General features: G+C 47.6%; 1 protein-coding gene across 13 annotated transcripts in view; it reads right to left on the minus strand.

Moving 5' to 3' along the window:
• Positions 1 to 1901: 1901 nt before the first annotated feature.
• Positions 1902 to 17326, minus strand: part of Golgb1 (golgin B1) — a 57593-nt gene continuing 42168 nt past the window's right edge. For 11 of the 13 annotated variants that reach the window (XM_017597867.3, XM_008768700.4, XM_008768699.4 and 8 more), the window contains 9 exons: positions 14958 to 16845; positions 10586 to 10764; positions 9527 to 9689; positions 9215 to 9352; positions 6911 to 7057; positions 6575 to 6672; positions 5941 to 6075; positions 3363 to 3468; positions 1902 to 3157 (listed from right to left, as the gene is read on the minus strand). In XM_017597867.3, the coding sequence (XP_017453356.1) occupies positions 3023 to 3157; positions 3363 to 3468; positions 5941 to 6075; positions 6575 to 6672; positions 6911 to 7057; positions 9215 to 9352; positions 9527 to 9689; positions 10586 to 10764; positions 14958 to 16845 (2989 nt within the window). In that variant the 3' untranslated portion in view covers positions 1902 to 3022. Of the gene's footprint in view, positions 3158 to 3362; positions 3469 to 5940; positions 6076 to 6574; positions 6673 to 6910; positions 7058 to 9214; positions 9353 to 9526; positions 9690 to 10585; positions 10765 to 11731; positions 11779 to 14957; positions 16846 to 17326 lie in introns of those variants that run through there. The other 2 variants (NM_138885.2, XM_008768703.4) reach the window with 2 other exon arrangements.

Genomic DNA, 17326 nt, shown 5'->3' on the forward strand with positions numbered 1-17326 from the left:
AACAAGGCAGGTAGGTGTGGTAGTAAACAGCTAAGATCCCAGCACTCAGGGGTAGCCTGGGCTACGACACTGTTGTAGAAGCCTGTTCTGAGGGAGGGAAAAATACACACACTCAGACACACACACACACACACACACACACACACACACACACACACACACACTCGATGTAGGCTGCAGCAATCAACAAAAGGCTAGTGAGAAAATGATCTGTATGTGAATCTTGAAGGGCAAGCCTTGAAAACAATTTCTCTTCATTATCTGCAGAACCTAAGATGAGGCTTACACAAAACTGATACCTGGGGAATAACTCATGAGAAAGGCAAGATATGAAGGGAGAAAACTCCCTAGCTTGTGGGGAGGCTGTGTGGAGTCTGATAGAGATCTGACTGCAGGCTTCCTCTAAGCAGATGAACTCTGACATACTCTACACTGAGTATCTGTGGCCCTCCCCTTCTATCTTCCAGTCAAGGCATGCTCAGGTGACTTGTCGGGCCAATGAGACCCTTCTGATGAAGGCCACTGAGAACTTTGCTGTGCTTTTCCTGGATGCTTTACAGATAACCACCTCCCACTCCTTCCAAGATGGCTCCTCTGGCAGCCTGGGGCACTGACAGACAATAAAGACAATGCAAATCAAGTCCCAAGGATCTCTGGGACTGGAGAGATGGCTCAGTGGTTAAGAGCACTGACTGCTCTACCAGTCATCTGTAATGGGATCTGATGCCCTCTTCTGGTGTGTCTGAAGACAGTGACAATGTATTCACATATATAAATAAATAAATCTTAAAAAAAAATTGTCCCAAGGATCTTTGGCTGACAAATAATCCTACCGTTGATTTGTTTTTGAATCTGACCCTGGCTCTCCTTATCTCATCATCTGTGGAGTTCTAACTTTTCAGGCTTACAGAGAAGGGACCCCACAAGGGCCCCACGCTAGTGAAACTAGACAGAAGAGAACATTCTATAGCAACAGCTTCAGATGTCACTTCCCAGTGGATGCTAGACTTGGAACTTTATTTGTTCTAATGGAGCTATTTTATGGTAGAGAACATATGTAGAAAGGGGTAATTTAGCTAAATTGGAGTTCTAATCCAATGCCAAAAGTAGGGCTAGACATTGTAACACACTACACAGCAATGCAGTTCTCTGAAGAAACTGAACTTCAGCGATGACACCAAGAAAACTCATTTCCCCTTACAAACATCCCTTGAGCAGTAAAGTGTTAACATATAGGAATAGCACAGCTTTGAAGCCAAAGAGAGCAGGTTCCATTAAGCCTCTTCTGCCTTGAGATAGTGGGCCAGCATTTCCCAAGCAGCATCTTCGTATAAGAGCATTATACCTACCCAACTTGCACCAGCTATGACACATCCCCTCCTGCACTGTGTTCAAGGAGCCTGGTTTTGGTTGGAGACGCTCTTGCTATGTAGCACCAGCTAGCCTAAACTTACTACATAGACAAGATTGGCCTTGAATTCATGGTCCTCCTGCCTCAGCCTCCTGAGTGCTAGAATTACAGGCAAGTGCCACCATACTTGGTGGTCTAATATTTTCCAGAGTTTTCTCAGAACTATACACAAGGCTTCACGAATTCACATCCGATGGGTCTGCTGCTTTAACCCAGTCTCAGGACAGATTTTCTAAACTGTACCTTACCCACTTTTGCTCTAGCTGTTGAGGCTAGAAGGATGCTCACAGCCATTTGACGTTGGCCAGGGAGAAGGAAGGAGTTTCAGAACTTTCTACTAAGGATGCTCACAGCCATGTGATGCTGGCCAGTGAGATAAAGGAGTTTCAGAACTTTCTACTCCAGTAACTACTCCTCCACCCCTCCCTCCCCACAGTGTGCAAACACAGGTACATAGCATCTGTGCCAACAGATTGTCTCACACAATTCCTTATTCTGAAAATAACTTTATTATTTTACAGTAGTTGAGGGAAGTTTTTGGGATGTTGTGAGTAAAATTTAATCAACACAGAACAGTGGGTTGATCAGTGAGCCCAGCAGCTCTCTCTTCTTTAGGGGTGAGAACAGGAAGGGGCACATCATGTCCGTAAAGGGGAGGACCAACACAGCGGGATCCATTCCTAGCCATTGCTCTTCAGGTCTGGATTCAGGTGCTTCGCCTTCTCTTCCCACCACCTTAGCCCCTGTTCCCAGAAGGTGACAGTGGCGCTGGAGACAGAATAAACCAGCACCGCACAAGCAGTGCAGCAGCTTGGTAGTTCTTGAGGCTGGTGTGACTGGTACTCAGACCTGACTCCAGTTCACCTTGGCATGGCCCGGCTGGCCTCTGGACACCATCTCAGGACCCCTATGGAGGCACGTCCAGAAAATAGGACTATAGAGTTTGAGCCTTGCTGTCCATCACCAGTTCTTCCTGCCTTTTGGAAAGGAAAGACCGGCCACTTAGTATCTTAGTGTACATGTGACCGAAGGCAAAGCTGCTGGGGTCCAGTCCTGACAATGCCCAGCAACACACCCTCCCCCCACTGGCGATGGAACAGGCAGGAAGAAAATGCCTTCCTCCCTGAGATCCAACAACTGAAGCCCGGGAGCCTTCCGGCTCCCCCGAGGCTCCAAGGACTGCTCACATGTCCTATGGGGCAATGTGCTCACTGCCCACAGCTCTGCATTCATCCCGAGGCAGGAGAAAATACAGGCAACAAGACAAAGCAGGTTACTAAGAAGAGCGATACTGGATTCCAGATTACTGTGTTTATTGGAACCATCTTGTTGGCACGGCTAGAAAGCCTCTCTCAGCATCCTGCAAGGCCACACGGGATATGGATCTGCATCATCTGAAGAAGCAGTGAACACGGCACATCTCAGAAGCCGACGTGTTTAAGGAGAGCGGATGTGGCAGGCCAGGCCTTACCGCCGCCTGTCCTCACAGCCACCTCTTTTCACAGGCACTTTCCAAGAGGGTGGGCTCAAAGCGAGAGGCCGCCCTGGGATCAACAATCCTGACACTACAGATGAAGGAATTACAAGTGCGAGAGTTGTCAAGTAACAAGTTTATAGGTGACCCGTGAAACACAGAACCAGTAAAACATGAATCATTAGGAAGTAGATGGCTGCGAGCAGTGGCACGCGGGTCCGGGAACGGCAGAGAGAACGCAGAACCCGCTTCCATCCAGCACTGCTCCGGGTCTGAAATGCACAAACAAACCAAAAAAACAAATAAAAAACAGGGAAACCAGAGCTCTTCCCCTCACCAGGAATCCTGATCCCATCCTCTAAGTAGAAAGGCATCCTGGGAGACAGTCTCCTCGGTGGCGGACACCTACGCACTCGCCCACCTCCACACCGGAAGCCACTCCCATGGCACAGAGCCTGCCCTGTGCCGCCCTCTTACCCTCCGACAGCTACTGCCTGGGAGATCCATCAACAGCACCTGCTCCTGAGAGCCACAGGCGCCAATGATTGGGGTCCGGGCTGACTCCCACTCGCTATGCTCCAACCTGGGTTGAGGAAAAACATACAACATGGGTCCCCCGCATGAGATTCGCCCCAGTCACCCCAGGATGGTGGCCGAGGGGACTGGCCCTCACAGTAGTAAAGGAACTGCCTATTTAGGATGCTGGCTTGAGTGCTTCCAGGTCAAAGGATGGATTAATGTCTTGCCCATGACGGCATGACCAGCAGGCAGGAAGCAGAATCCAATACCTGTTTGTCTCTATGACTCCTTTTCTTCATCCCCTCTCTATGCCACACTTGATTCAGAAGCTCACTCCTTTCTCTTTCCCCTTTCTCCTCTCTTCTCTCCCCGTGGTCCTTTTTAAACTTTTTTCTATTGTTTTGAGGAAGGAATTTATTATACAGCTCAGACTAGCCTTGCATTTACAATTCTGGCTCTGCTTGCCTGGGCTAGGATTACAGGCACGTGACATCACAATTGGTTCCTTTTTTAAATTTATAACAGGCAAAAAGCACTTAAGAAATTCTTTAGGGCTCTTAGAAGCCTCAGCAGCTTTCTGTTTCACTTTCTGCTGATTTGCCTATTACTTCATTGTGGAAAATTTCTTCTACCAAGTTGCTGCCATGGCTCAGGGGCCCCTGAGGACAACGGGCAAGGCCACAGCTCATCACTTACACGTTTCACTGTGAGTGGGATGGATGTGCCTAAAACCACACGTTTTCACTGGAGTGGGATGGATGTAGCTTGTCTCTCCTCTGCATGTCCTTTCACACACAGGGACTCTATCAGCTGAATACCACCTCTCTTTTTCAGCCTCTCGCTTCTTCAGCAAGTGGAAGTGCCTTGATCTGAGCCGGGTCTAGCTGGCCCATATCAGTTTGCCACCCTGCTCTCCACTCTGCTCTCTGCCAGAAGGAAAGTGGGAGGGGCTAACCCTAATTGATATGGTCCAGACACAGGCTCCAGAGTCATCCTGATTAAGCTGTCTCAAGTTGTCCAGATGAGGGGACTAACCTCTCCATGGGTCAGGTATCAGCGCTAAACCGTTTCATAAGTGGCGTACAAATGGCCATGAACAAATAGGTCTCGGAATCTTGGAAAGGCCACTACACCATGAGGCACTGTGCTCCTACAGAGCCCAGGCTCAAAGCTACCTAGACAGTGTTGACAACACAACAGCTGTGAATGTACTGGATGGGAAAGAAAGAAGGCTCGGTCAGCCAAGACCTGCTCCCTGGGGAAAGCACCACAGGAAGGCAGTAATGTACCCAGTGCCGTTTGTTCTGAGGGAAGAGACATCAGACACAGTGGCTTGCCCTTGCAGACATAATGAAGGTACCTGCTATAATGTTTCTTTCTTCATTCAGGGATTCCAGCAACAAACTACTTACAGTCACACTACCTTCTCTCATTCAGCAGCGCGGTTCTTGACTTGGAATGAGGAGTTACAGAGCTGTGTTCTTCAAATCACACTTGCAGTAAACTACCCACAATATCGCACACACAGATACCTAGCTGGGCGAAATCAGTCTTCTGCAAAACCAGAAGATGCTGCCAGCAAAGCCTGTGACTGGCAGGGGAAGGTCAGGCTTAGGCAGAGTGTTTGCCCATAAACCAGTCACATACGGTTTCTTAAGGGGCCTTTCATTCTTCCTTAGGCTACATTCTGTAAAGTTTTAGTTGGCTAGCGATGTGTGCTCACACACCCCTTTAATCACAGCACTCGGAAGGCAGAGGCAGAGGCAGAGGGGCAGAGGGGCAGAAGGGCAGAGAGGCAGAGGCAGAGGCCTCTGTGAGTTCAAGGCCAGTCTGGTCTACAAATTGAGTTTTAAGCCAGCCAGAGCTACACAGAGACTGTGTCTCAAAAACAAACAACCAAAGGTCTGGTTTCAAGTACATAAGGCAATGAGGATGCATTTATTCGGACCTTTAAAGAGTCCAACACTGGGGCCCTGGAGATGGCCCAGTGGGTAACAGTGCTTGTGTTACAGGTATGACGATCCGTACTGTGATCCCAGCACCCATGTAAAGCTGGCCTGACTGCACATCTGTAACCCTAGCACTACAGAGGCAGGAGGATGGCTAGAGGCTTGCTGGTCACTAACAATGGCAAGTACCAGGTTCAATGAGAGACTCTGTCTCAAGGGAATAAGGTAGAGAGTGACACACCAAGACATCTAATGTCCTCTGACGTGTTCTCCCTGACCCCCACACGCAAAGATACAGACACACGAGAACCCAGCATGTACCTTGCATAGTTGTTAGGTAAAGTGAGACACCTTTCACAGTTTACTTGTGTAACAAATGGTAAACACATTACTAACCCCGAGGAGCTTCTGTCCCGGAAGGCACAGGCCTCTGAAATTCTAGGAGTGCCCTGTTTTTTGGTGATGACAATGAAATCATTGTCTGACCATGTCAGGGACATTAAGAACCTTCCTCACCCTTAGCCTGGCCACAGAAATGTGCAGGACAAGGTCAGGAGGGTGAGCAGGAGGGGCCACCCACACCTTACCGTCTGATCTGCTCCTTGGCCAGGGAGAGTGCATTTTCGGCGGTCAGTCTTTGGTCTCGCTCTTCTTCCAGCAGCTTCTTTAGCTCGCTCAGATCGTGTTTAGTGTTGCACAGCTGCTGCTGGACTTCAGAAAAGCTTGGGTAAAAGGCAAGCAGAGGGCATCACTGATGTAGCAGGCAGTGTCTAGTACATCTTCACAAGGCTGGGTGAGCCCCCAGACACACAGACTCACACACAGAGGCACAGAAGGCAAACAGCGGAACACCCACGGGGAGACGTGAGACTGTGGGGAGAGTTTAACTGCGGCCTGGCAGTGTTGTGTACACGTGCAATTATGTTAGAACTGCTGCCTTCACACAACCTGCTCCGTGAGGTTACCCTCAGTCTCTACATTATTTCTGTGACACTAGTCAGATAATAGGACATATTCAGTGTATAGGATGAATTCTATTTCCACCAAGATCACAACTGAGTTTCTTTAAAACAACACACACCAATCACACAGGACAGGTTTCATTATGACATTTCCATACATGTAGATAACGTGTTATGTTCGTTCCCAATACCCTCTCTGGTCTACCACCCAATTTCTTTGCACCAGGGCATGCTGGAGGGTACGGCCTGCTCCTCCTACCTTGGCTGTTCCTCCCCTGTGGTCTCAGTTTCAGTCTTTATGTGAATCCCATCCTTTTCCTGGGGTGCTCCTGGAGCAACATCTGCATTTAGTGGCCCCTAGAACAAACAGCAGCTTAGTCGCTATGAGGAAAGCTCTTAAGACACTGTATGTCTGCAAACTGAAACCGTGTTCCACAGCAGAGGGAAGCGGCAGGCCCTAGCTGCTTTCCCACCATCTCCCTGAGCACCGCTCTCCTGCCATTAGGAGTTTGTTTGGTCATTTTCCTTGGACTTCATCCCATAACCACCATCGCTCCCTTCTTCCCGTTGTTGTCCCAGCTGCTTGCTGCCTTACCGTAGCCTGCAGCTGCTGCACCTGCCTCTCCAGGATGGCACAGTGGTTGAAGAGGTTACTGTAGTGATGCTGGCTGTCACGGAGACTCTGGTTGGCGTCCCTGAGCTGGGTGGAGAGGATGTTCTTCTCCTCAAGCAGCTGAGAGAACTGAAGTGGAGGAGATGTTAAGCCCCAGGACTTTCAGGACCTGAGTCCCTACCCTTAAATCATGCTACACTTTGTTTCTTTCAAAGTGAAAAATGCCTAAATGTTTCAACAACAAAAGGAAAATAATTCTGGAAGAGTACCAGGAAACTTTTTTTTTTTCTTTTTTTGGTTCTTTTTTCGGAGCTGGGGACTGAACCCAGGGCCTTGCGCTTCCTAGGTAAGCGCTCTACCACTGAGCTAAATCCCCAGCCCCACCAGGAAACTTTTATTTTTCATGGTGCCAGGGTCTATGAGCAGAATCCCCTAACAAAATTCCAGTAGGACAAGCTACTCCAGGAATGTAAGCAGAGGGCAGTAGGTCAGGTCTGTGCTTAAACTCTTATAAAAAATATGACCAGAGACCAAGTTGCCTTTAAGCTGTGTGCTTAGAGAGAAACCATGGAGACAGCTCATCCACTTTATGTCACTGAGTCCCCAGGAGCAGTCCTTGTAGTGGATGGGACCCAGAGAGTGAGAAGAAGCTCACATGCCTGGAGGTTTCAAGAGAGGCCCGGTGTGAGTCCTCAGTGGCTAACCCACTGTCATCCAGCAGGCGAATGGCTGTGTTTGTTTAACCAGTGGGCAGGTGATTGAGATAGAGGAGGGGCCTTCCTCTCAGCTGAGCCCTCAAGAGACCGAGTTCAGGCCCAGAGTGACAATGGCCTAAGGCAGTGTGGTTTGTACTTCATGGGGTTCTACTCACATTAGTCCTAAGGTGAGTGGCTCTTCAGAGAGAACGAGGGACTTGTGGGGATGTGGAACACCCTGATTTTTTATCTTGAGTGCTTGATACACATTTTTACTTTGTAAAAATATACCATGCTATGCTAATGATCTTACTTCAATTTAAAATCTTTAGCTGTTATCTATCAAAATGACTTATTCTGTCATCTATAAATAGCTCTGCTTCAGTTTAAAATGCTGTTCTGGGGTGGGGGGTGGATGCCTAGATAGAGTATAGTATATAGACTAGTATTTGGAGAGGAGTAAGACTTGAGATGGGACTGGGAGGTGTTCACTGGATGTTCACAGCCAAAGAGCTACAGAGGGCGGGGTTTCTGATAGGTGAGAGGAGAACCCCACCCCCAAACAAAAAACAACTAAATCACAGTTGGCTATTTCATCAATGCTGTCTCTGGCACTTCAATGTAGGTGGACTTAACGTCTAATGAGTACCTTCTATGTGCAGCAAACACTGTCTTTCCACATCGAGAAGCACTGACTTCAGAATGAATGGCCTCTTGAAACCTGGAGCAGGTTACTTAGCATCTGTGGGCTTTTCTCCTCATCTAGGAAAACTATCTCCTGATTTTTATGATATTGAATTATGTTATTGGTTTTTTGCGTGTGTGCCTATATATGTAATACCCATTCACAAGTGTAGGCATGCTCATTTTACAGCACATGAGTGGAGAACAGAGAACAACCCTCAGGAATTGGTTCAATCTTTCCTCTGGAATCTAGAGATCAAACTGAAGCCACCGGGGTCTCGAGGCCAGCACTTTCACACACTGAGCAAACTCACTGGCTCATGTATGAGTTCTTAGGACACGTGTACCTCTCACCCCAAACGTGCATGTCAGACATTCACAACTCTCCGAGTAGGCCTCTGGACTCAAGTCTCACTGGCCTAAAAGAACTTCTAATTCTAGCAGACACTACCTACCTAGGTTTCTCGGAAGAGGGCAGGAATGGGGAGGAGCTATTGAGAACACTCTGACCAGTCAGAGAGCAAAAGGAAGACCATGACTCATGGGAGATGGGCGGGAGACAGTGACGCTTCTGTACAATGACTCAGGGAGATAGGCGGGAGACAGTGACGCTTCTGTATTTAGGGGTGGGAGACAGTGATGCTTCTGTATTTAGGGGCGGGAGACAGTGATGCTTCTGTATTTAGTGTATGGGTTTTTCCAAGTCACTCTTAAACACCTGCCCAGGGCAAGGAGAAAGCAGGCTGGGTTCTCTGCTCTGGAATAAACTCCCAGCTCTTATAAACTTCTGCTTGTAAGAAATATAAACTTCTTCTCAAGTTATGGGGAAGCCGAGTGCCAGTGACAAATCTTATCTCCAGAAAGAGAAAAAGAGAAACTCAATTTCAGGCTAGAAATTGACACGTACCTTGCTGTTCAGTTGCTGAATTCTTAGCTCCTTCTGATGGATTTCCTTTAAGCTGTCATTGAGCTGGGTCCTGAGACAGTCTGTTTCATAAACTAGGTTTTGTGACCCGTCGAGGGCAGCTGATGTCCCTGAGGACGCCTGCCAGGACAAAAAATGTCGCTAAAATGGTCTCTTACAAGTGCTCACACTTAGACCCTCCCTGCCCAAAGAGCCCGGAGGAGGCCTGGCTTATGGCAGCAGACGGGCAGCTGGAGGTGGCTCATGCCCTTTTGGGCAATGGCCACCCTGAGTAGAAATGCATGATTTCCTCACCTGTCGCTGGTACTGTGTGGGGAGAATCTGAGTCTGGGAGGAAGACCTCAGTTCCCTCAGGAGATTCTGCAGGTGGCCAAGCTGCTGATCTTTATCTGAGATGGCCATAAGGTACTGTTCCTTCATTCTTCTCTCATGCAGCTCCCAAGAGTTCTTCTCCACTCTACACCAGGAAAAAAAATGGCTCAAATATACTCATAGCACAAAGAATAACACTCCCAGGTTCAAAACATTCCCATGAGGTATCAGCAATGTAGCGAAACTAATACATATCAGAGTGAAATTTACACTCTAAGTGGAGACACCAAGGAAGCTGAGGAGAGCAAGGCGGTGCCAGCACCGGAGGGAACTCCTACAGCAGGGCTGACGCCGTGTCTTCACAGAAAGGCCGCATTTGGTTTGGAGCCTGAGTAAAGAGCTGTGTTTCCAAATGGGAAGAGCAACTCAAGACGGGCGTGAACACTCAGCCCAGCACACCGGTATGACCGCAGAGACTCGGAGAGTTTAGAACTGTAGGGGTCAGCGTGTAGACAGAGTAGCTTTGTATGGGGTGAGGAAGGTGAGACCATGCATGGCATGGGAGCCCACCACAGTCCTTCAGCAGTCACACCCACGATGCGGAATTAACATCGGTGTCGACTCTCAAGGACTTAGAACTGTGGATCTTGCATATATTAGGTATGAGACCTGAGCAAATAAATCTCACCAAGTTTCTTCAGTAGAGGGGAATAAACTAGATATTCTGTAAGACTAAATGAGATATATCACTCACCAAACACAAACCTGGCACATATTAAACATTAAGTAGCAAACATCAGTTGTTGTTACTTTTATTTACTTATTCCCCCGAATTTGGTGAACAGTGGGACATATACTGGACACCAGCTGTTTCTCCGCTGTGCATAAGGACAGGGCGCTTCCACTGGAGGAAGCAAGGTGAGGCACACACAAGTGCTCTTACTGTTCCTGCAGCATTCTATAAGTCTGCAACTATTTCAAAACAAAATGTTAAGATAAAATAAAAGAACACAAAAGGCTTCAAAATGCGGTTAGTCCTACCTGAGCTGATGCAGCTCGTGCTGCCAGGAGAGGTTTTCCTGCCTGAGCTCCTCCTTCATCATCTGCAGGGCTTTGGTCTGATCTTGAGATTCCTGAAGCTGAGCCTTCAGCGGACGGAGCTCGGTGATCTCTTGGTTCATCTGTAAGTACTGCTGTTGTAGATTCTTCAGTTCCTTCAGCTTTAACCAGAGGGAGAGCAATGGGTGACTCACTTCTACTCCTTACTGACCAGCAGCTGCAAACCACAGGTGCCACAGACCATCAGCACCTTCCAAAGCCCAGGGACAGCCAAGGGACTGCTGTCAAGGCTACCGGGCCTCACCATTCCTTTCGTTTCTACCCCATCGGCCTCTGAGGTCTGAAGCTACAACTCTAACCTAGGATAGACTTAAAGAACGACTGAATGGAATCCATTTAGACCTGCACCCTTATTAGGCTCTATCTCTCTTACATCAACACTCGAAAGGTTTTCTTTGTTGCTGCTGTTGTTTACTTATGCGTTTTATCCTTCTTTCCCACTTCTTGGGATTGGACTCAGGCTTCAGGAAAGCAGGCTTGCACGCATGCCTAAGCCACAGCCCTGCTGGACTCCAGTCTAAAGCTGAGCTGATGTCCGCTATAGAGAGGGGCTGCACCCGGGTGGCTAAGGATACTCTGGCTCTAGTATTAAACATCCTACTGTTTCTTGGATGCGATGCCATCCAATCTTTCTTCTCCTCATCTACTAAATGAAGATAATTACAGTACTTTTCCTCATAAGAATATGAGAATTAAATAAGAAAGTTAATAGGTCTCGCACACAAAGTTAGTGAATATTATGATGGCCTTGACTTTAGCAAAACTGCATTCTTCAAAGTCTGATGAAGAAGTAATGCCGAGACATCTGAGAAAGACAAGAGCCTTATACAAACACATACACCACTGAGAAAGACAACAGACTTATATATATATACACACACACACACACAACCACTCTCACCCACTCAGAAATGTTAGTACTACCACGCTGGTGGCTTTTTAAACAAAGGTCGGCAGCGAGCGATCGAGCGAGCGACACACTCGAGGCTGAAAAGCAGATGAATAATTGTAAGTGACAGCACATCTGCGACACTGGGTCTTTAGCTGGTGGTAGAGAAGCCAACTTACTCTGCAGAATCTTCAAAGGGCTCAGGAATTAACAGCACCAGGTACGTCTGGAAAAAATGGTGATGGGTTGGAGAGTGGTGGGAGCTGAGACATGGAGGATTCTCACAGAGCTGCTTCAGAAGCAACTGCACACTGAATCCTCCTCAGTTCTGACGTTGGTAACCTCGCCAAACAGCTAGTTGATACCTGCCCGTCCCCTCCTCAGCTTGGGGATAAGAGTTTCCTTCTATCCAGGAGATGAAAGATCTCTCAAAGATCTGATCAGATCCCAAGAAACTAAAGGCATAAACCTGGGGACCATTAGCAATGAACTCAAGAGGATCACACCGCACTGAATTCACAGCAAGTCCCTCCACAGGCTTTCTAGAGTCTGCTCTTCATGTGAAGATGAAACAAGACTTGTTCCTCAGGTAAAGAAAGGCTGACATCAGGGATGAAAAGCAACTGCTGAGAGGGGGGAATTCAACACAGTAGCAGGGGAAGCTACACTGATGAAAGATGCGAGAGAGAATGCTGGCAACAAGAAACACTAGAGCAGCAATAAGGAAGTACAAGGGAAAGCTCACTAGAAGAGGAGGTCAGAGGCAAGTGGGGAGGCACACACCCGTAGCCCTGGCCTTTGAGAGGCTGGTGTAGAAAGACTGTAAGTTCAGGGTCAGCCTGGACTACACAGAACCTTCTAGGCCAGCCCCATCCATATAATAAGAGCCTGTTTCAAAAACAAAACAGGGGGTGGAGAGATGGCTCAGCAGTTGAGTCCTTGCTATAATTCCAGAGGACCCTAGGTCAATTCCCACATCAGGCAACTTGCAATTGCCTATAATTCCAACGCCCTTACCCATATGTCATACACTCACAGACATGTGCACATAAGCCAACAAAGCAAGCACCACGAATTAGACAATGCACCCATGAGACAAGAAAAACACAAAACATAAGAAAAACCCGAATCTCTTACAAGAACATAATAGCAGGGCTAGAGAGATGCCTCAGTGGTTAAGGGCACTGTCTGCTCTTCCAGAGAACCTCGGTTAGATTCCCAACACCCCCAGGGTGTCCCACGTCAGTAACTACAGTGTGAGGCCATCCAAGGACCCCAGGCATGCATGTGGCTCACAGACACACCAGCATCAACTAACAGAACATGATGGCAGAGACAAACACCAAATGATCAGAAGATAAAGCTGAGGTGAGAAGCCTCAGAGGCAGAGGCACTTGTGTGCAGGGAACATAGGACAAGTACTCAGAAGTAGGAAGGCAAGACGGAGGCAAGCAATAGGGAAGTGTGGTGAGAGAATCCACTTCTGGAATGACCCCCAGAGGAAAGCAGCGAGGAAGACAGTATAGCCACGGGATGGGCACTAGGCAGGAAGTGCTCGCTGTGACTTCTGTGTACTAAGGACATGTGAACATGTGACTTCTGTGTACTAAGGACATGTGAACATGTGACTTCTGTGTACTAAGGACATGTGAACAGAGTAAAATACCTCGACAGTTAGATGGAATAAAACCAGAATATCAAGTTATAGAAATCAAAAACAGCAAGTTATAGAAATAGGGAAATGGCTTTTTACAAAAGGCTTGGCTCACGACATTCAGTAGGCAAGTCGGGGCTGAGTGACCAAAACGCCGTGTCCAGTGTTTACAATGCATGACCTGATAGTCAGCAGCTCCTTGAACGAAGCACAGCTAACTCAGAACCTGGGGACAACTCTGCACAGGCTCCTCTGGTGCCACATCACTCTTTTTAAAATTGTGTGTTCAAGTGAGCGTGTGAGCTTGTATATGTAGGTCAGCGGTTCTCAACCTAGCAACTGCCTAGGGACTGCTTATCAGATAGCCTGCATATCGGATATTTACATTATGTTCATCACATTAACACTACTGTAGAACAAATGATGTAACGGTTGGGGGAGACAGCACCTGGAGAGGACTGCGTGGAAGGGCCTCACAGCACTGGGAAGGATGAGAAGCACCGGTAGGTGCTAAGGTGCCTTCAGGCCAGAAGCTGGCATCAGGTCTTTCCCACAGCTCTGACCACTTTATATTTTGAGACAGGGTCTGTCACTTGCTCACTGAACCTGGAGTCCACCGACCTGGCTTGACTGGCTGGCTAGTGGGCTCCAGGGATCTGCCTAGTTCTTCGTGGCACTGGCATCACACACACGTGCTGCTGCGCTTTGGCTTTTATGGTGTGCTGGGCATCCAGACATAGGTATTTATTATGCTTGGGCAGCAAGCACTGGTTGGGCTTCTTATGTTTCTGAGACAGATTCTCACTGGCCTGCTGTTTGTCTGCACAGGATAGGCTGGCTGGTCAGTGAGCCTCAAGGCCACCAAGTCCACCAAGGGTTCTGTGAACCAAACTCAGGTATCTCTCCAGCCAACTTTCTCTATTTCTAAAACAGTTAGAGAAAGTGAGCAGATACAGGCATGGTGCTGTGTCTGCGACTGTATCTACTTAGGCAGCTGGAAAGAGCATCCTGAGTTACAGCATCAGCATGAGTAGCTTAGCAACCGTCTCTTTCAAAGTTAAAGAAAAGGGCTGAGGATGTAGCAGTGGTAAAGAACTTGCCTCGGTGTCAATTCCAGTAGAGGAAATAAAGATGGAGGAACGGGGGAAATGGGAAATAGTTCAATTGCAAACAGTCACTGACCGAGTAGTTATTCTCATGACACTGTCCAGACGGCCCTTAAGTGGGCTATATAATCTAGGCTGGTCTTGAACTCACAGCACCAGCCTCCCAAGTGCTGGAGTTATAGGAATGAGCTGCCACACCACTAACACTGACTTTAAGAAACCCCTTTTACACTTAACTCATTCTTGACAAGCTAGGGTTGAGCGATACTTCTAAGACAGGCTAAGTCCTGGCTATCCTGATCTATTGAATGTCCGAGGGCCCGGCCGGCACTGTGAAGACACTAAGTGGCCAGCCCTGTGCTTTCTTCCAATTAATCTGCTTTTAATTCTGGAACTATTTACAGGAAAAACCTGCAAAAGCAGCTTGTTACCTTTTAGTCCTTTTATAACCAAGGCAGATTCTGTGCAAAGAAACCTCCTCAGGATTGAAAATGGTAACAATATGTTTGCTTCTCTTAAGCCCCAAATGGTCTGTGGAGTGTGGGGCAATGTGGCAATTAGAAAAATTTTCTTTTCTATGGCAATAAAAATCAATGTGAAGAATGGCCCCAAACGCTCAAACACAGATCTGAAGCACACACTCACCAATCGATCTCTGTCATTCTGGAGTGAAGACATGGCTTTTTTCAAGCTCTGTACTTCTGCTGGGCTGGAGGCAGCTGAAGGGGCTGCAGACCTCTGCTTCCCTTCCTCCGACTTCCGGAATTTCTCCAGCTCATTCCACAGGTGATCTCTCTCATTCTGTAGGCTGGTCATGGCCTTGGTGAAGGACTGCACTTGGTTGTGAGAACTTTCTAGTTCTGAAGATAAGTGAAGCAATTGCTCGTCTTTGGATGTGAGCTGCTGGTTCAGTTTCTCAAGGCGGGACGAGATGTTTTCAGAGGTGGTCAGGGGAAAGGCAGCCTGGGAAAGAACGTCACTCTCTCTGCCTAAGTCCTGCCGCCCTTTCAGCTGAGCCAGCTCTTTCAGACTGGCATCATACTTCTTCTTCAGGTCACTCAGCTCCTCAGTGGCATGATCTCTGCTGTCCTGCAAGGAACTCATCGACTTTCCGAAGGCCTGAATCTGTGCCGTAAGATCCTTATTCTCTTTGGTTACCGTAAGCAACTTCTGTTCCATCTCGACGAGGTCTCTGGCCAGCTCTGCCACCCTCTCTTCTGCTGTCTCTGTTTCGTTCCGCATTATCCCTGCGTTGTGATGGAGATGCTTCAGCTCCCTCTTCAGCTTATCTTCAATCTCACTCACCTTCTTGCTTGCCTCCTTCTGGACACAAACCAACTCCTCTTGCAGATCCACAGTTCTCTTCTGAGAGGAGGAGAGAGCCGCAGTTAACTTCTGAACTTCTTCCTCTCTTACTCTCAGTTGGGCATGGTAGACAGCTAGGGCACCTTCCTCGTGCAAGGCCGTCAACTGCTCCTTGAAGCTTTTGATCTCTTTAGACAAACCTTGATTCTCCTCCTGGAGGGCGTCCAAGGACATCTGCAGGCTCTGCTTCTCTGCCTCTGACCCCTTCAGCCTTCCTTCTAGCTTTACACACTCATTTCTCAGCTCTTTGTTCTGCTGCAGCTGAGCCTCAAGGAGCTGCCTTTGCTGCGAGTCCTTTATGGTGATCACTTCATTCAGGTCCCGCCTATACTGGATCAGTTCAGCATCCAGCTTGGCATTCTCAGAGTTGAGGTCATCCATGTGACCTCGCAGCCCTCGAATCTCCTCCTTCAGTTTATTATTCTCAGCAGCAGCATCTTGGATGAGCTCGTCCTTTTCCAAGATCACAGAAAGGTGCCGCTCTTCCAGCTGTCGGTAGTCACTTACTATGCGGTCCCGGTCGTCCTGAAGAGAGGACATGGACTTAACAAAGGAATCCAACTGAGCCTTCTGCTCAAGGCTCTCCTTCTTGATGGTTTCTAGTGCTTCTGTGAGCTGGTTGGTTTTCTCAACAGCCCTTTTGTTTTCCTCTTCTAAGGTCAAATTCTCCTCTTCCTCCTGGGACAACAGGTTTTCTAATTCTTTGATCTCTTTACTGTGCTGTTGGTGCAGTTCTGCGATAGCTACTTGGATCGCCTCTTCCTTGCCAGAAAGCAGGCTTATAATCTTCTGTTCCTTCACATTGATTTCATCATGCAGCCGAGTGGTTAGCTCTCTGGAGGCTGTCAGGTCAGTCTCTAGTTGTTCACAATTGAACTTACAATTCTGGATGTCAGCTTCTTGCTGCTTGATGATCCCTTCCAAGTTGTTTTCGTGTTCTCTGCATTTTTCTAAAGAGTTCTTTAAGTCAGTTGATTGGTCTTTGAGACTCTTAAGTTCTGATTCCAACTTAGTTAATTCATTCTTAGAATCATGGTACAGCTGTCCAGCTTCTTCTAACTGTGACATAAGTTCTTTATTTTCTTCTTGCAGCTTATCATAAGCCTTCTGTTGATGCTGGAGCTCGGTCTGGGCCTTGGACTCCCAAATTTCCTTGTCATGTTCAAGCCTAGGGGATGGGGACAGGGGTCATGGAGAGAAGGAGGGTAGAGAAAAGGAGGGAAGGAGAGATATAAACTATATGATATACACCTAATTGATCTACAAATCAGTCAATATTCACTATTGAAGGTTTTAATAGAGATCTCAGTTTTCTGTATCTATACACGTGTACTAACATGATCTAACAGATAGAAAAATAACATACTAAAGATATATCAGGGAGATCTGAATCGTGAAGGTGTGCTCCTTACTTTAGTGATCCCCAGTTTGAGGTACTGCAAAGCAAATCAGCTCCCAACCCACTCTAGTTTTATTCTACTTTGCTTCAGGCAAGCTAATGGTAGGTTTCTTTAAATCTGTAATCCTGTCAAAAGAAACAGTAAGGAGCTAAAAGGGGAGCCATACTGAGGGTAGAAGTAATGCTGGCTCCTGAGCTTGGAAGGTGCATTCTAGAGTTTGGGGAGAGCATTTCTAACTGACAGAGAGTA

This window comes from Rattus norvegicus, chromosome 11, assembly GCF_036323735.1.
Source record: "Rattus norvegicus strain BN/NHsdMcwi chromosome 11, GRCr8, whole genome shotgun sequence".
NCBI lineage: Eukaryota > Metazoa > Chordata > Mammalia > Rodentia > Muridae > Rattus > Rattus norvegicus.